The 20,065-nt window shown below is 43.8% G+C and overlaps 1 protein-coding gene across 1 annotated transcript in view; it reads left to right on the top strand.

The window, feature by feature from the left end:
* Positions 1–2,361: 2,361 nt before the first annotated feature.
* The window catches only part of HADH (hydroxyacyl-CoA dehydrogenase), a 43,434-nt gene continuing 25,730 nt past the window's right edge, over positions 2,362–20,065 (top strand). The window contains 1 exon segment of the mRNA NM_001046334.1: positions 2,362–2,595. Within this exon segment, the coding sequence (NP_001039799.1) occupies positions 2,464–2,595 (132 nt within the window). The 5' untranslated portion in view covers positions 2,362–2,463.

Raw genomic sequence — 20,065 nt, 5'->3', positions numbered from 1 at the left:
TAAACATATCTAATTCCTCATCCTTTTCGTGTGGGCAATATTTTTTTACATTTCTACCTTTACATGTACTGCTTCCTGTGCCTGGAATGCTTTTTTCTTCATAAATTAACTCATCTGTTCAAGTTACTAGGTTTTCTGTGTAATCTACTCGTTTCAATTCTAGTCTTGTTGGTTTTTGCAAGAGGAGTCTGGTAGGCTACAGTCAGTAGGGTCACAAAGATTCCGACACGAATGAGCAATGAACATATGCACACACACACACACACACACACACACACTCTATGGCACTTAACAGACTTTATTTGGATGTGACAGTGTCTTCAGCCAATAATGATCTCCTTAGAAATGTCCCAAGCCTAACGGAGTGCTCAACACAAGCACTTCTCCCGTATTTTTACAGAATTAGAAATGAGATGAAAGCAAAGGAATGGTGAACAAGGGATTCACTATGTAAGTTACTTCCAATAGGAAGAGGCCGACTTTGGATGGTGGGTTGGCGAATCGTTATAAAATATTTAAAAATAAAATTTAAAAATTCTGTGTTACTAAGGCACAGTAACTAAAAATTACTCACATGAGAAAACTGGCCTATTGTTATCAGTTACACTACAAAGGTTGCTCTTTGACTAAACTGTCCACATGTTCGCTCCCTGCATTGATAAAGATGTAAAGTTGAAATGGGCAATTAAAGGTTAAATCTCTCTTTCGCTTAGTGGGCCTGATTTTTACATTAAAACTCATGTGTCAGTAGACATTGCTTTGGCTGTGAGCACTTTATTTCCTTCCGTTTTTAGCAGGAACAATACGCACTGGGTTAGAATATTCCCTATTTCTGCTTTATTGACTATGCCAAAGCCTTTGACTGTGTGGATCACAATAAACTGTGGAAAATTCTGTAAGAGATGGGAATACCAGACCACCTGATCTGCCTCTTGAGAAATTTGTATGCAGGTCAAGAAGCAACAGTTAGAACTGGACATGGAACAACAGACTGGTTCCAAATAGGAAAAGGAGTATGTCAAGGCTGTATATTGTCACCCAGTTTATTTAACTTATATGCAGAGTACATCATGAGAAACGCTGGACTGAAAGAAACACAAGCTGGAATCAAGATTGACAGGAGAAATATCAATAACCTCAGATATGCAGATGACACTACCCTTATGGCAGAAAGTGAAGAGGAACTAAAAAGCCTCTTGATGAAGGTGAAAGTGGAGAGTGAAAAAGTTGGCTTAAAGCTCAACATTCAGAAAACGAAGATCATGGCATCCAGTCCCATCACTTCATGGGAAATAGATGGGGAAACAGTGGAAACAGTGTCAGACTTTATTTTTCTGGGCTCCAGAATCACTGCAGATGGTGACTGCAGCCATGAAATTAAAAGACGCTTACTCCTTGGAAGGAAAGTTATGACCAACCTAGACAGCATATTCAAAAGCAGAGACATTACTTTGCCAACAAAGGTTCGTCTAGTCAAGGCTATGGTTTTTCCTGTGGTCATGTATGGATGTGAGAGTTGGACTGTGAAGAAGGCTGAGCGCGGAAGAATTGATGCTTTTGAAGTGTGGTGTTGGAGAAGACTCTTGAGAGTCCCTCGGACTGCAAGGAGATCCAACCAGTCCATTCTGAAGATCAGTCCTGGGATTTCTTTGGAAGGAATGATGCTAAAGCTGAAACTCCAGTACTTTGGCCACCTCATGCGAAGAGTTGACTCATTGGAAAAGACTGTGATGCTGGGAGGGATTGGGGGCAAAAGGAGAAGGGGACGACAGAGGATGAGATGGCTGGATGGCATCACTGACTCGATGGACAGGAGTCTCAGTGAACTCCGGGAGTTGGTGATGGACAGGGAGGCCTGGCGTGCTGCGATTCATGCGGTCGCAAGAGTCGGACACGACTGAGCGACTGGTCTGATCTGATAGAATATTCCCTAGACTTGGTTATTTGCTGACGTGAATGGAAGGTGCTCATTTTTGGTTCCCCCATCACCACTGCAAAATAGCACGTATTTATTCGGCGCCGAGTTTTACACAAGGACTAACAGCGAGGAGTCAACAAGGCAACACCACCGACTTCGACTTACAAGGGGTCCGTGGCTTTTCCGAGGAAACACTGGGCCAGTACCCGAGCGCTAACAGCCCCTCCGCGTCTGGCCTGGTGGCGGTGACTGAGTTCAGGTCTTCGGATTCTCCAGACGCGGGCGGCTGCCCGAACCAGCCCAATGGGGCTTGGACGCCGCGCACGGACGTTCGAACGCCGTCCCTGGGGCCTCAGCCAATGGGGAAAGCGGGCCGCGAGGCTACGCCCAGCCGTCGGTGACGTCACGGCGACGCCCAGGGCGCGCGGGCTCCTGGGCGCCTGGGCCTCCGCCCCCTGACGTCGGGTAGCTGCTGTTTCTTGGGCTCCGTGCAGGTTGCTACTTAGCCAGGTCTTGTGCCTGTCGCTGCTTTCGCCATCTGCTCCATGGCTTTTGTAACCAGGCAGTTCGTGCGCTCCATGTCCTCCTCCTCCAGCGCCGCGGCCTCGGCGAAAAAAATCCTCGTCAAGCACGTGACGGTCATCGGCGGTGGGCTGATGGGCGCCGGCATTGCCCAGGTGGGCCGTCCGCGGGCACCTCTGCCCGCTCGTTTCTCTGCCCGTCCTGATAGGAAGGCGCTGGCGGGCCGTGACACGGAGTGGAGTGTCCGGCCCGAGGCCAGCGCCACGGGAGTCTTCATCCCGACCCTCCCCCGTGTAGTTTGAAATTTCTGGGCCTGTGGGTCTCCACTCCTCCCAAGGTCTAGTGTCTTTGGGCCGAGCCTCGGTTTCGGGGTTTGCTTCCCGAGACCCGGACTGCGATCACTTTTAATTTTATCAGTTATTCTGCAGTCGTTAGTCAGAGCAGTTTTCTGCTCTCCTAAATGGTCTTTCTCCCCTCCGAGTGTTTGCTTGCTGAAAAGAATAGTAGTCAGCACTTTTGTAGCATTTTGTAGAGTTACCCAATCGGAGCTTGTGAGGCCCTGAGACTTCACTAACAGCTGCACGAGATGTCTTTGACCCAGTGCCCTCTGGCGCTGGGGAGACTGGGGGAGGGGGCGACTGAGGGCTCTGAAGAAGCCTCTAATCTCGCTGCATCTGCAGGACTCTGCCCGGTTCCAGCTGAGCTGTGATTCAGGGTCAGGTGTGCAGTTATTACCTAGGTCCTGGGTTGGGAAGATCCCCTGGAGGAGGAAATGGCAGCCCACTCCAGGATTCTTGCCTGGAGAATTCCATGGACAGAGGACCCTGGCGGGCTGCAGTCCATGGGGTCACAAAGAGTCGGACACGACTGAGCAGGCGCGCGCGCACACACACACGCTGTGATTCTTGTATTTTTACTTACTGATATTTAACGGTTATTTTCTAGATCGGATCAGGTAGCCGTGATTTTCATAGCTTAGCTGATAATATTCTCAGCATTTCAGCCCTTTGCTACTTGTATTGTGGGCGGGGAGCATTTATCTAATTTTTCTTGGAGGAGTGATCATGATAGAGTTTAATTTTTTTTTTTTTTTTTAGTGTCTGTTTCTAGCTGCAGCGTCTGTTTTCTGTGCTTCCTTTTTAGAAAAAAATTTTATTAGTAATACCTTAAAGTTTCCTACACTGCAGGTTTTTTGCAACATATTAATTTGAGAGCAATTTCTCTTGAAATCTGTATTTCATTAATGTTTTACCCTGAGATGCTCCTGTTTCTTCTCAGATCACCCTGTTTATTGTGTACATGCCTGGTGCTGGGTTCTGGAATCTTTATTATATGTGAGGTGGGAGGAGTAAGTCCCTTTAACCTTGAAAGTTCTACACTTTATATACTACATGATACTCAAAAGAAAGTTTAGGTTGAATGCCTTTGTATATCCCTGCTCCACCCAAAGCTCCCTGTGCCATGAGAGAGAGATTTATCCTGGGCAGGTATAAAATACTATATTTGCTTAAAAACCTGTAAACAGCATCTTAGTGGCAAGATATTAGAGCCTTGCTGCTGCTGCTGCTGCTATGTTGCTTCAGTCGTGTCCGACTCTGTGCGACCCCATAGACAGCAGCCCACAAGGCTCCGTCCTCCCTGGGATTCTCCAGGCAAGAACACTGGGGTGGGTTGCCATTTCCTTCTCCTATACATGAAAGTGAAAAGTGAAAGTGAAGTCGCTCAGTCGTGTCCAACTCTTAGCTACCCCTTGGATTGCAGTCCACCAGGCTCCTCCGTCCATGGGGTTTTCCAGGCAAGAGTACTGGAGTGGGGTGCCATCGCCTTCTCTGATTAGAGCCTTAAGCTCCCAATAACAATACAGGAAATGGGTTAGAAACTACAGTTGATGGTCCCGTCAAGACATCAGTGGAAGAGGATTAGAAGCTAAGTTGCAAGTGTCACTTCAGCTTTTGTACAAATTCAAGTTGCTCCGTTCTTGGAATGTTGTATCCATTATTGGCCAAAAAAGAGTGTTATGTAGTACAAAAATGCACACAGGTAGAACCTTAAATTATAAGTATGATGTTGGGGCTTTCATCTGAGAAAGAAGGGAGGAGCTTGTGCAGTTCAGACTTGTAGATCACATCCTTGCATAGTTGGACCAAGGTGTGCCTTTTGAAACCTAAGGTGTTAAAAAGAAAGCTGTTTACCCCTCAGAATGGAAATATAATGGAACTGTCATTCAAGAAGTTGATAAAGACCAAAGATTTAAGTAATTCTGTCCTTACATAACAAGGTTTAAAAGAGCCTCAGCCACTGTGGGTGGCAGTTTTAATCCTGTGGAGGGGAACCACCCTTTGCTGAAGAATATCTCTGTGCCACTTTCTGCCAGTCGGTTGGCTTTGATCTGTTTTTGCACTCTACCCTAGATCATGCTATTTGAGGCAGTGGTGCCTCATTCTTTATGCTCCTTGACCTACAGCTTTTGGTACTGGCTAAATCTGTTTTGCTTATTTGGTGCCATAGACTTCTTAGTTGCTACATCTTGACTGTAGATTGTATTCAGTTCACTGTGGGGAGCTGGGATGGCCTGTGCTGGCCTGCCTCACATTGGCAGTACTGATATGGGAAACGTGCTTCTGTGCCTTATTTTACTAATCTCTGAGGTAGGAGCAGCCTCCGGGAGAGTGAAGGGATCAAATGGATTAGCACACATCAAGCCCTTAGCACAGTGGCGTTTAGTAGGAACTCGAATGTTAGCTGTCTTGAGGGTTATTACCTTTATGGCGTTAGCCTTGTCCTTTTGTCATTGTCCCCTCACAGCATTCCCATCTCTGATCTTGCTGCTGTGGTAGGACTGTAATATTCAGATGGAGAGTGTTGGTTGTGCTTCTGTCCCTTCTTGTTTGATCTTCAAGGTGAATGCCAGTTGGCAATGCAGTTTGTTATGGGGACCTCTGAAAAGAGGGAAGGCGTTTTTTATCCTCTTCAGTAAAGCTTTAAAAGCATAAGCACAAAGTAACACCTAAATTACGCCCTTAATTTGCATTTAGCTTCATTCTCCAGAACTCTTTCTGAAGTAGTTTAAATTTTAATCAAGGTGTAGTTCTATTTACATTTTTAATACTTTAAAATTTTGTCATTTTTGGCATGTGTTCCAGTTCATGTTGAGTAGGATGAAAAAAAAAACAAACCCTAGATTTTGTGGGAGCCTGACACGTTTCTCAAGCAATTAAGCAATTTAAGACAAGTGAGTTCTGTGTTTAATAATATGAAGTTGATCAGAGTACAGACCATATGTATATTTGTTTTGTCCAAGAGTTCTTTGCCTGTCATTTTTTTTTGCTTGTTTTAAATTAAACACACACACACAACTGACTCATGGTTAATATTTAAGTAAGATTAACTTGTTTTGTGTGTTCACACATTATTCTTACTTGGGTCTGATTGCCAGTTTATCTTCAGCTGGATATTTAGGCCAGCAAAGAAACTTCCACCAGTAATTGACCCTTGAGTAGGGGATGGGTTGTTTTTTGCTTTGTAAAGAAGTGGAAAAGGAAGAAAGTTATTAGCTGTGCATTTCTTCAATTTGTAGAATGAGTTTAAGCTTCGCTTCCTGCATTGCCTTTTTTTCATATAAGGAGCTCAGAGAGTTTATGGCTTTCATTTAGTTACCGGTGGGCAGCCAGTGGGATTTCTGGGAATGACATTTCAGGAGTGGACTTCTTGGCTTTCTGATTTACCTTGCTTTTAGTATGCCATACTTTGAGGAAGTGAGAATTGGCATCTTGAAGGGGGTTGGAGCTGGGTTTGCACCCAAAGACTTTTTTTTTGGTCCCTCTTAAAGAGCAAAAAGTGCACATTTTTTCTGGGGAGAACTCCTTAGGCTGTAAAACAGGATGGGGTTGGGGGAGCCGTATTCTAAACTACAGATATATGTTTCCCTGACGTTGTATTACTGAGGACTCAAGTGGGTTGGAAGTCTCCTCTCTCGGCTCTGCATTGGTTCACCCATCTCTTTTTCCTGCCCCCCAACTCTGACTTTTCTGATGCTGAATAGAAGAATCATCAGAATTGCTTTGTGTTAGTTAGCTTTACTTTTCCCCTGTTGCCTCAGTGAGTTTGCCTCTGTTGAAATTTGCTTGAAAGCAGAGCAGGGGCCTAGGAGAAGTTTTAAGATCTCAGGAGCCTGGCACCATCATTAAGTTGTAAGCTCTCCTTTGGGACTCAGACTTCTTTATGGAGGGAATAGTTTTATTCCCAGGTGTTAACTTTGTCCTCAGGCGCATGGGGTGTGTTTGTCGTGAAGTTCTTTCCTCACTTCCTGTGTTGACGCTCGGTTCTTAATTGGGCTGTTCTCTGATCTCCATGATGTATTGGGGACAGTAAAATAGCTTCTGTCGACATGTTAGTCTTTGGACTTGGGGTGCGGCTGGGGATACTCTAGAAGAGGTAGGGCTGACAGGGAGAAAAATGAATGCCATGGAATATGTTTGGACATTGTAGAGCAGAAATGGTACCTCGGTCAGGTTTTGGGTTTTCTCTGCTGTGTCCTGGATGCACCTCACAATTATCTGCCCCTTTCTTGAGTTTCTAATTTCATTTCTTCTTCCTCCCTCTTCTCCCCAGTTCTGCCTTAGGCACATACCTCACTGCCTAGCTCTCCTGGAACCACAGGCAAGTAATGCTGCTGGTCGCTGTGCTGTATCTTCCTCCAGGATATGCTGAGTGTGTGATGGTTTCTGCTGAGTGTGATTGAAAGTGTGATTGAAAGGCACTTAAGGTGCCTGCTGGATTTGGGTTCCAGCCCTTCTCCTCCTGGCTGTGAGAATCTCGAGCGAGTCTCTTAACCTCTCTCCGCTTCTTCCCTTATCAACAAATAGTGTTACTTCTCTTAGTGTTCTGAGGGAGGAAATGAGCTAAGTGCTTAGAACTGTACTAATGTGTTCAGTGGAAGCTGTTTAATAATTGTTAGCTGCTTTTATTTGGTGTAGATCCATCAGCTCTAATCTGGTGAGGATTTCTCTTATTTTAGATTCTTTTAGCAATGCTAAAAGATCTGATAGTCAGCTTGGGAGAGTTCAAACAATTCTAAAGATTTTAAGACTAATTGTGTGGGTTGTTGAGAGATAACCTTAGTGCTTTCTTTACTCGTATTTGGTTATTACAGTAAGTTCATACTCAGAGCATTTAAATCTGAGCCTGGCACTTAAAAAACACTACAGATGTATGTGTGTTTTGTTCACTTTTTTTCTGTTCTGAGTACTTTAATGTCTCTGTCATTTCTTGTGACCGTTATAATAATCATCCCAGCAGAGCTGTCACCTGGGTTCAAGGGTCAGCGGCAGAACTAAGGCTGGAACTCAGGTCTTTGACTTACCGTTCTGCTGGCTGGAGATTCCTGTGGCTGAGATGACCACCGTTCTGCATGTACCTTTTGGCCTCTACTGTCTTTGGGGAGAAGTGTGGCCTCCATGGTCAAGGGGATCTGTGGGTGTCTGGAGTCAGCAGTTAGCATCTTGTCCTTTCTTCAGCTCCAGATTTAGCTGATCATCTCCATACTCTGCTACCATCTTTCTGCCCATAATAGACTCAGACTCCCCTGGCATGACTTCTTTGTTCTCTCCAGCTTTCCCAGAGAGCTTCCTCCCTCTGTGGTTGACCTTGTGGCCACCTCTGAAGATGGGGTTGCTGTCAGAATGTCCACCATTCTGCAGAAGGCTCTGAGGAATGCTCCTGCCCCTGTTCTTTCCTTTCTAATTCCTAGAACAAGGATTGATACCTGAATTGTTGAGGAAGCATCTTAATTGGTTCATTTCAGCAGAATCTAACAGAAGAAAAAACCCTCCTAATAACCATTGCCATATTAATCTTCCTAGAGAATAGTTAGGATCTGCAGCTCTCTTCTCTACTCAGAAAGTATCCATTCTGGCAATGTCCTTCAGAGATTCTTAATATAATTGAGAGCTGGTTGATACCACTGATGTGTCCGTCTATCCCATCTCCTTTCCAGAATTTGTGGGAGATGGTGTGAAGAGTCCAGGAAGAGAAGTTATTCTTTCTCTCCATCACCAAACCCAGATGCTTACTGAATTTTTAAAAAAAATGTGTATTTAACAGACTCACTTAAAAATGGAGGCACATTCCTTTGGCTTTTTAGAAATAGTTTTTTAAGTATAAAAATATAAGTTAAAAAAAGAGGCGAACCAATGAACTTAACGGTTTTAAGGATAAACCAGCTGTGGTGGTGCTTGAATGCTTCAACAGAATGCCTTTTTCTGATTGTTAAAGTAAGTGAACACAACTGGTATTGATGGCAAAGTTCAAGGCATTGCATAACCGGAGATAATCATGAACCCAGACTTGCCAGCTCTGGGAGATGCAACTGATTTATGATTTTTTTCCTCCCTGGATCACGTCCTGAGAACCCAAGGGCAGGTCTTAATGCAGAGGTGCAGCAGCCTCAGGGGAGCAGTGACTCAGTGTACTTATTCTGGGTGAACACTTCCTCTGGGTATCGAGAAGTCAGAATTTGGTTGTGGCAGAGGGTACATAAAACTCAGCAGTTTTCAGAGTGAGTGTAATGTTGAAATGTAGCCCTCCTGTAGTGTAAAGGCTCATGGAACCCCTCACTGGACCAGTTGCTGCAATTCTCACAAATTGATAACTCAAGTAATAATTCAGAGAAGGGGCTTCAAATCTAGTGGTATGTTTGCAAAAATATAGAAATCCTGCACACTTCTGCTTGGCATGTTTCCTTGGCCCTGGGACTGGAGTACTTGGGCATTTTGACAAGTGTGCTATTTACTGGGCCTATTTTTATAGCTCTGAAGCATCCTTGTCCAAAAATATTTCCCTCTGGCTAAGCCTGCTTTCCACCAAAGCTAGAGGAGTCAGTTGGAGTTGAGGACATAGGCGTCAAATACATTTTTTTTTCCCCGTTGCAGACTTTTTGTCCTCAAGGTCTTGTAGTCACTATTGTATAAAACTAGAGTCCTCAATGGGTCTTCAGTGGGTTGATTCAGATTATTGGTACTCAGGTTAAAGTGCCAGGGAAAGTCCTCCTTATTTATTGAAAATATATCTATGGGAGATGAAAAAGGATCGCTTATTTTTGTGATCTACTCTTCCACTCGGAAAGTTCGGAATAATTCATTGATTAATTTGAGAAAAATGAGTGTGATTGGTTTCCTTGCATCTAAGACATGTGAAATTCTTTCCTAAGTAAGAACCTTCAGTAATGTAATTTTGAAAACCGGTCGTCAATATCACTGTTACGAACAGTGTTGATAAGTGGATACAAACCACCCCCAAGCTTGTTAATGTTGCAGAGCAGCGCTGTAAAGCAGTAGGTCTCACGCCTCGACAGGGACCATCGTGGTGCTTGAGCTTTAGCAGAACTGCTCAGGCTGATTCTAGCCCTGCCTGGGCCGACCTGCACAGCACAGTTGCTATCCACAGTCATGGTCCTGTCTTTTGACACACATACGTGCATGTTTCTCTTGGGTGGAATTGCTGGATTACAAAAGATGAATATATTCAACTTCAGCAGATAATGCTGAACAGTTTTCCAAAGTGGTTATATCAGGTTAGAGTTCTGCCATCAGGGTGTGAAGGTCCTCCTTGCTCTATGGGATTATGTTGTTGTTCCTTTAGTCATTCTAGTGGGTTTAGTGATATTTCATTGTATTTTTATTAGAATTTCCTGTTTACTAATGAGGTGAACCCCTTTTCATATGTTTATTGGCCATATATATTCTTATATAATGTCTTATTAGATTTCATTCCTATTTTACTGTTGTGTTGTACATTTTCCCCTAATTGATTTGTAGGAAATGTTTATGAATTCTGATTATGAATTCTTATATGTATTTCAGATATCTTCAATTTCCTGCATTGACTTTAATTTTCTTTGTGGTTACCATCAGGCTAACATATAATAACTTGTATGTGTAACAGTCTGTATTCGATTTAATAACAACTTAAGTTTGATCCTATTTTGATGCTCAACATTAGTAACCCTCCTTGGTTTATGTGTTTGATGTCACGTTTCATACTTTTTTATCTTGTGCATCCCTTAACTATTCTATTCCAGTAGAACTATTCAAAACCCTAAAGCATGATGCCATCAAGGTGTTGCATTCAATATGTCAGCAAATCTGGAAGACCTAGCAGTGGCCACAGGACTGGACCTTTTCTTATCCCAATTCCCAAGAAGGGTAGTACTGAAGAATGTGCTAACCATCAGACAATTGCACTCATCTCTCATGCTAGTAAGGTCATGCTTAAAATCTTGCATGCTAGGCTTCAGCATTATGTGAACCCAGAACTTCCACATGTCCATGCTGGGTTTAGAAAAGGAAGAGCAACCAGAGGTCAAATTGCCAACATTTGCTAGATCATAGAGAAGGCTAGGGAATTCCAGAAAAACATCTACCTCTGTTTCATCTACTGTGCTAAAGCCTTTGACTGTGTGGATCATAATAAACTGTGGAAAGCTCTTAAAGAGTGGGAATACCAGCCCATCTTATCTGTCTCCTGAGAAATCTGTACGCAGGTCAAGAAGCAACAGTTAGAACGCTGTATGGAACAACTGATTAGTTCAAGATTGAGAAAGGAGTATGACAAGGCTGTCTGCTGTCAACCTGTTTGTCTAACCTATATGCTGAGCACATCATGAGAAATGCTGAACTGGATGAGTTACAAGCTGGAATCAAGATAGGCAGGAGAAACATCAACAACCTCAGATAAGTGGATGATAGCACTCTAATGGCTGAAAGTGAAGAGGAACTAAGAGCCTCTTGATGAGGGTGAAGGAGGAGAGTGAAAGAGCCAGCTTAAAACTAAATATTAAAAAAGCTAAGATCATGGCATCTGGCATCTATTTGCATTGCAAATGGAAGGGGAAAAGGTGGAAGTAGTGACAAATTTCCTCTTCTTGTGCTCTAAAATCACTGCAGATGGTGACTGCAGCCATGAGATCAGAAAACAGCCGCTTCTTGGTGGGAAAGCTATGACAAACCTAGCCAGTGTGTTGAAAAGCAGACACATTACTCTGCCGACAAAGGTCCGTATAGTCAAGGCTGTGGTCTTCCCAGTGGTCATGTAGGGTTGTGAGAACTTGATCGTAAAGAACGCAGAACACCAAAGAATTGATGCCTTTGAACTGTGGAGCTGGAGAAAACTCCTAAGAGTTCCTTGGACAGCAAGAAGATCAAACCAGTCAACCTTAAGGGAAATCAGCCCTGAATGCTCATTGGAAGGACTGATGCTGAAGCTGAAGCTCCAGTATTTTGGTCATCTGATGTGAATAGCTGACTCATTGGAAAAGTCCCTGATGCTGGGAAAGATTGAGGGCAGAAGGAGAAGAGGGCATCAGAGGATGAGATGACTGGATGGCATCACCGATGGGATGGACATGAACTTGGGCAAACTCTGGGAGATGGTAAGGGACAGGGAGGCCCGGCGTGCTGCAGTCCATGGGGTCGCACAGAGTTGGATACGATTGGGTGACTGAACAACAACAATAACCCCTTAACTAATTATAGTAATCATGTTTTTTTTTTTTTAAACTGCTTTTGTCTTTTAACATTTATACTAGCTTTATAAATGATTACCACCTTTTTTATATATGTTTACCTTCCTAGTGAGATTTATTCTTTCATATGTGTTCTTGTTACTAATTAGTGCCCTTTCTTTTCAGCTTAAAGTCCCATTAACGTTTCTTGTAATACAGATTTAGTAGTGTTGAACTCCTTCACTCTGAGCTTTGCCAGGGAGAATGTTCTTGGTTGGAAGTTCTTGTTTTTGTTTTCAGTACTTTGTATACATTGTGCCACTCCCTTCTGGCCTACAATGTTTCTGCTGTTGGTCTTAGTGGGGATTCCCTTGTGTGTAGCAAGTTGGTTTTCTCCTGATGCTTTTAATGTTTTACAACATTAATCTTTGTCTTTAACTTTTGACATTTTAATTCTAGTGTGTCTTGGTGTGGGTCTCATTTAGTCAGAATCCAGGAAGAGGAGCTTCCCTGGTAGCTCAGCTGGAAAGGAATCCACCTGCAATGCAGGCGACCTTGGTTTGATTCCTGTGTTGGGAAGATTCCCTGGAGAAGGGATAGGCTACCCACTCCAGGATTCTCGGGCTTCCCTGGTGGCTCAGACAGCAAAGAATCTGCCCTCAATGAGGGAGACCTGAGTTCGATTCCTGGGTTGGGAAGATCCCCTGTGGGAGGAAATGACAGTTCCTGCCTAGAGAATCCCCATGGACAGAGGTGCCTGGCAGGCTGTAGTCCATGGGGTTGCAAAGGTCAGACATGACTGAGAGACTAAGCACTAAGCACAGGAGTAGGGGAGACGGCACTTAAATGGATGATCGTGACACAGTGTGGTGGGTGCAGGGGTAGGGGAGTGCAGGGGTATTACCGGAACGTGGAGGAGTCCTTGCTTGGGACTCAGAGGGTCTTGGGGGTGGCAGTGCTTAGTATCTGGAAGTGATACTTGGGCTTTGTTAATGAGGGAAGTTGGGGAGAAGGTTGGACAGTACAGAGGCCTGGAGGTGAGAGGCGATAGCAGCTGTAGGCACCTCCACGCCTTGTGGCAGTCTCTGGCAACAATGAGCAGTGTGTCTGGAGAGGAGGTGGCTCCCTTTCCTGGAGGGCCTTGCGTGCCATGTGTAGGAGCTTTTATTTTGTGATCACCAGGAGCCATTGAAAAGCTTAGTTAGTAATATAGACAGAAGTACCTTTTACAGAATTATCTTTTGGATAGATATGTGATCTTAGGTGAATAATATTTTTGCTTTAGTTGCTGTGGCTTTTCTCAGTAAAATGAAGGTATGTTGAATTAAAGGTTTTTGTGTGTTGTATGTGGTAAAAAAAAAAATACATAAAGTAAAACTTACTTGAAAAATGTACAGTTCACTAAATAGACATTTCTCCAAAGAAGACATACAGATGGCTAACAAACACATGAAAAGATGTTCAACATCACTCATTCTCAGAGAAATGCAAATCAAAACCACAATAAAGTACCATCTCACGCCAGGCAAAATGGCTGCTCTCCAAAAATCTATAAGCAATCAATGCTGGAAAGGGTGTGGATACACTGTTGGTGGGAATGCAAACTAGTACAGCCTCTATGGAGAACAGTGTGGAGATTCCTTAAACAACTGGAAATAGAACTGCCATACGACCCAGCAATCCCACTGCTGGGCATACACACTGAGGAAACCAGAATTGAAGGAGACACATGTACCCCAATGTTCATTGCAGCACTGTTTATAATAGCCAGGACATGGAAGCAACCTAAATGTCCATCAGCAGATGAATGGATAAGAAAGCAGTGGTACATATACACAATGGAGTATTACTCAACCATTAAAAAGAATACATTTGAATCAGTTCTAATGAGGTGGATGAAACTGGAGCCTATTGTACAGAGTGAAGTAAGCCAGAAAGAAAAACACCAATACAGGATACTAACGCATATATATGGAATTTAGAACGATGGTAACGATAACCCTATATGTGAGACAGCAAAAGAGACACAGATGTATTGAACAGTCTTTTGGACTCTGTGGGAGAGGGCGAGGGTGGGATGATCTGAGAGAATAGCACTGAAACATGTATATTATCACATGTGAAACAGATCGTCAGTCCAGGTTCGAGGCATGAGACAGGGTGCTCGGGGCTGGTGCACTGGGATGACCCAGAGGGATGGGATGGGGAGGGAATTGAGAGGGGGGTTCAGGATGGGGAACGTGTACACCCGTGGCTGATTCATGTCAACGTATGACAAAACCACTACAGTGTTGTAAAGTAATTAGCCTACAATTAAAATAAATTAAAAAAAATAAAAACTACAAATAAATACTATAACACACATCAGCTTGGAAAAATTAGAAAAATCTGATAAAGTGTTGGTAAGGATATGGAGAAACAGGAAGTTCATGTTTCCTGTTGTTGGTGGGAATGTATCAATAGATTAGTGTAACTGTTTGGGAAATGCTTTGGCATTTATCTAATAAAACTGAAAATATGCACATAAAAAACTGTACAGTTCAGTGGCATTTAAGTACATGCCCGTTAAATAATAATCGCCCATCTCTCCTCCCCCAGCCTCTGGTGGCCATCCTACTTTCAGTCTCTATGAATCCGACTGTTCTAGATTCTTCGTATGAGAGAAATCACTCAGTATTTGTCCTTTTGTGACTGCTTTATTTCATCTAAAAACCTTAAAGGTTTGTCTGTGTTGTAGCATGTGTCAGAATGTCTTTCCTGTTTGAGGAATAATATTGCATCGGGATATTTTTAGTGGAGTCGTATTCCGTTGCATGTCTGTAGCACACTGTCTGCCCGTTCATCCATCAGTGGACACTCGGGCTGCTCCCACCTTTTGGTTATTGGGGATGCTGCCATGAACATGGTCTGCAGCTATGTGAGAGTGTTGCTTCTAAGTCTGTGTTAGAGTCCTTTTGGATATATATCCAGAAGTGGAATTCCTGGATAATGTGGTCATTATTTTTAGTGTTTGGAGGAACTCTTATAGCATATTCCACAGGGACTGCATCAGCAGTGTGCAGGAGTTCCAGTCTCTCCATATCCTTGCTAACACTTATTTTATGTTTTTTGTTTTTGTTTCTTTTTTTAAAATAATAGCCATCATAGTAGGTCTGAATAGATCAGAGGGTTTTTGTTTTGAATTTTAATTGGAGGCTAATTACTTTACAGATCAGAGGTTTTTGACACTATACTCTGATGGACTTTAGGGTTAGGAGTTCAGTGCGGTTCCTTGGTGGTTCCCAAACCCCTCTCTCCTGACCTATGCTTTATGTATTGCTCTTCTGTATACATTCTTAGGAGGAATAATTTCATGGCTAAAAAGCCTGAAAACGGTTGCACTGATTCTCCTGCTGTAGTAATTGATGATCTGGATTATCTGTAGCTAATAAAGCTGAACAGTAAATAATTTTCCCTCTCTCTCACCTTGCAGTAGTTGAGAAACTAAGGTGCCTCTCACCCTCTCCTTGCTGTGATAGAGAAGAAAGCTACACTGGAGGGAAGCCTGTGTTGTGTGTCTGCCGCCGTCCCTGCCCTGGCTCCCACGTGTCCCTCACAGGTGGACGGGCACACACAGGGTCTGCGTGTCTCTTTGCCCACAGCCCCTTTGATAAATGGTACAGGACACATTGACATGCTGGAGGAAATTAAGCATCAGTCCAGTTTTGAAAGTACAGAGGTGGTCATATTACGTGGCAGTTGCCCTCTAGTTCCCCTTTGCCTGGCATCTCCACCACCAGTGCCAGAGAATGGTTGATGTGCCCACCAAAATACTAGAGAGATTTTTGTGGTATTTTTTTTTAATCTGGTAATTGACTAAAGAATCCAGTTATTCTTTTTTTTTTCTGTCTATCCTTTTATATGTGTGATTTTTCATAATTCTATTAATAACTTGATTATATAAAATTTGTTATAAAGAGTTTCTAGTAGCAAAACCAGTCATGATTTCTTGAGAACTTATTCCTAAGATAGTTGACAAACTGAAGCTTTTAAAAACTAGATCTATTATTCACCCATTCTTTTCATGAAGATTAAGTGTGCCTTTGTGCCAGACATTGAGGTGGGTGAGAGGTAGTATGTGGTTGCTGCCCTCGAATTGCTCACCATCCAGAAGAGGCACAAGTGTGAACAGCTAACATCATGAAGGCACAGATGCCCTGCTTGCCATATCTGGGATGCCACCTGACACAGATGAAGGTTTTAGTGGGTTAAATACCTTACCTTAAGATACGGCCTTTACACACTTAAAATATGATGTTATAGATATATGGGATATATCTTCTTAGGTAAGGAAAAAGGGACATTAAAAAGTATGTGTTTAAAAAAAGGCGTATGTATGTAACTGCACTACATATATGTGTATGAAATTTGCGTTTACTGGAAATTTTGGTTGGACTGAAGTTCAGAGTATGACAGAACTACCCTATGTTTGGCTTTGTGGTCACAGCTACTTCGGATTCTGAAGAAGTAGACGATGTGGCAGGTCTTTTGAGAAGGTCTCTAGCTATTATTCAGTATTTTGAGTTCATCATTAAAAGCTGGTGTTAGTTAATTTTTCCATGTCTAATTTATCTTTCACATATGGAATTTCTCCTACATCGTCATTGGTTTATGACCTTTATTCTAAAATTCGTGAGATTTTTTACAACTTGAAATCGCTTACAACCATTTGTTTTTTATTTCTCTCTTATATTCATGTCCTGGGGTTTGGGCTGCTGTTAACATAACTGAGTGATCATTGGTAGCTGTGACTCTCACCAGCTCCACACTGTTTTTTTCCCTATGTTTAGGGTCCTGCAGGAAGGACCTGCTATATCTGTAAGTCAGTAGAGCACAAAGGAGCGACTACCTGTGCTAGAGGTTGAGAGAGCGTTCTCCGAGGGAGAGAGGGCTGGCATCAGGGAGGTGGAGGCGCTTCCTGAGGGAGGGAACCTCAGGGCCAGGTTGTGGAGCCAGGAAGCAGCCCAAGGAGCATTGTGATGGGGCTGGGGGAGGGCACAGGCTTGGGTCACCCTGCTCTCGGCACCTGGTGGTGAGCAGTGAGTTACCGGACAAGACCACGTACAGGTGATGAGTGGCAGGGGACACAAGGACCAGATCACTGTCGCCACTAAGGCATTCAGATCTAAGAGCAGAGGCCGCGTGGCACCTTTGACTGGTGTCAGGCAGCCTAGTAACAGCAGTAAAAATCTAGCTGTAAGGTTTAAAACAAGAAAAAGCACATTCATTTGGGGAGGGTAGCTTTTGAAAGGGGCCTTAAATGATGGATAGAACTTCTTTGGATGTAATTAGGGCCGAGGCTAAGAAAAAAGTGTTGTCCAGCAACTCTTGTGACCCTCAGGATAGTGGCAACATTAATGGAGGCCAAGAGAACCGGTTTTAGGGTCACAAGGCATTGACTGCAGGCTTCCCAGGTGGCTCAGTGGTAACGAGCCCACCTGCCAATGTAGGAGACCCAAGAGACACAGGTTCAGTCCCTGGGTCGGGAGGATCGCCTGGAGGAGGGCCTGGTAACCCACTTCAGTATGCTCGCCTGGAGAATACCATGGACAGTGGAGCCTGGCGGGCTGCAGTCCATGGGGTCACAGAGTTGGACACGACTGAAGCGACCTAGCATGCACGCACATGGCATAGACTAGCTTAGGACAGAATGTGCTGGTGTCACACCTAGCTGGAATTATGAGAATGATTAAGGTTCCAGAAAGAAAAGATGTAAAGACAGAGAAGAATACTGAAGGCAGAACCTTGAAAGATATCTTTGAGAAGATTGAGAGAATTAATATGGCTAAAAGGAACAGATAGAGATAAGAAATGGGAGAATTTCAAAAAGGAAGGCTTAGCTGGCAGCGAGTGGGGCTGTGGGAAAGTAGATGAGGCCAAAGAACAGGCGCTGGCTTTAGCGCCTGGAAGGCCTTTAATGCCTTCTTGCTTTCAGCAGTGCTGGTGCTCGTACAGCTGTGTCCCCTGGCGGTTGAAGGGCTTTTGTAGTGAAGCAAAGGTCAGCTTCAGGTGGCTAAGGAAATTTGTGGGTGTTCCCCCTGCTTTTTAAATGAAAAGGGTTCCTAACCTGTTTGTAAAAATGCAAGGACACAGAAAAGAAAACCTGAAAAGGGGCAATGAAAACCAGAAAGGGGGCAAGTCGTGAGAAGATGTAATTTTAAAGGCAAAGTAAAATATTTTCCTTTAGAGGCAGTACTTGGATCTATGATTAAGCCTTGGACCCTTACAGAAGGAAGAAGGGGCCTGCCTAGAATAAAATCATGAAGCTGTTGTGATATACTGGGCACTGTTCTGGGTGCCTAGCATATCACATGTTCTTTAACTCTTAATCCTCTCAGCAATTCTACTGTGTTAACTCTTTTAATCCTCTCAACATGTATTAACTCTTTTGATCCTCTCAGCAACTCTTCTGCTCCAATTTACATGAGGAGACAGCCTTTGAGAGTTAAGGAATTTTTCTGTCTCATAGTTGGTAGACAGGCTCCAGAGTCTGGCTCTAAGCCCAGTTCAGAGCTGTTTCAGACTGTTCCCCTCGGACCCAGCCACGCCTTGCAGGGTCAACAGCCAGCATGTGAGCTCGGGATATGGGCAGGCCTAGCTCCAAAGCCCCTCACGTCTAGACTTTGTTTACAGTGTCTCCCCCAAAGGCTATTATGAAGACCAAATAGGATGATTTATGAGGAGTGGAAGCTCTCTGAGAGCAGGGGATTTGTTTTGTTCATCACCTTGTCCCGGGGCCAGGAACAGGCCCTGCATGGTTGTTGAGTCGAGAGGAGGGAGCAGTAGTGACGGGAATGAATGCAGAGCTGTGCCCAGCATGCTGCGCTAAGGGTGTTTCCAGGGGAGCTCAGGTGTTGGGGCGGTGGGGCAAGAGTGCTCACCTCAGAGAAGCCAAAGCTTTTGTGTGGCCCTCAGTCATTTGGTGCAAAGCATTTTGAAATAATCTGCATTTTTTTCACCCAAACTACTTGAAAGCTTCCCCACTGTCCAGATTGTTTGTATATCCCAGTACAATTACTTGGCTTCCAAGAAAAACACAGCACTTCTTGTTATGTTTTTTCTGGCCTTAGCCTTCAAACCAGCATGTAGCTGAAGCTATGAGTGAAGATCTAACTACTGGCCATGCTTAAGGTTGCATCTGCTTATTGAGCCAGTCTGGGAGGCAGTCATGTACCTTTCAGGTCTGACATGGATTACATGGGGACAAGGGACAGGCTGCCTGCATCCTCACTCTATCTTGACGATAGCCCATAACAGTAGGGAGGAATACCAGCCCCACTTGGAGTAGATGAATAAAATCAGAACATTGTACTCATCCCAGGAAATGTTGTCAGGTGTCTAATACATACCAGGCAGTGGGCTACCTGTGGTTTGTTTGTTCATTTACTTATTCAGCAAATATACATTGAGTGCCTGCTGAAAGGTTGTTGTTGAGCCATGAAAGACACTGGGATTCTTGGCCTCTGGAGGAGAATAATTCTATCCAGGGCCAGTGACGAGGCTTGATTGCTCAGAGCTTTTGTGTAATAAAGTTTTATTAAAGTATAAAAGAGATATAGAAAGCTTCTGACGTAGACATCAGAAGGGGGCTGAAAGAGTGCCCCTCTGCTAGTCTTTAGCCGGATGTTATATAGCTACTAGCAGTCTGCTAATTGGAGAAAGGAAACGTCTCAAAACTCAGAGACTGTCACCAAGCCCCTCACCCACAACACGCGTTTTGGCATAACATTGGCAGAAGGTGGGTTGTCCGGGGCCATTAGGCAATGGTAAATACATAGTTCATTAACATAGCTTAAGACAAATATTTCCATAGGAAAAACGCATTGGTTAGCTCAAGGTTTGAGAAGTTAAGTGCAGGTAGAACCATGTGTTGTCATGGCAACCCAGAAGAACCCTCTTTTAAAATTTGTGTAGAGAAGGGGAAGAAAATCTAACACTTGTTTGTTTCCTCCTACTGGTTAAGAGAGAGAGAAAAAAATGTCTGACACTTGCAGCCTATTTCCTCTGTTTGGAGACCCCTGGTCTTCCTGCCTATTACTCTCTCACCACCATGGACCAGGCACTGGGTTTGTGAAGATGAATAGACA

The sequence above is a fragment of the Bos taurus genome, chromosome 6 (assembly GCF_002263795.3).
Source record: "Bos taurus isolate L1 Dominette 01449 registration number 42190680 breed Hereford chromosome 6, ARS-UCD2.0, whole genome shotgun sequence".
NCBI classification, from domain to species: Eukaryota; Metazoa; Chordata; class Mammalia; order Artiodactyla; family Bovidae; genus Bos; species Bos taurus.
Note: the sequence above shows the minus strand (reverse complement) of the source record. Positions and strands in the feature narration are given on the sequence as shown.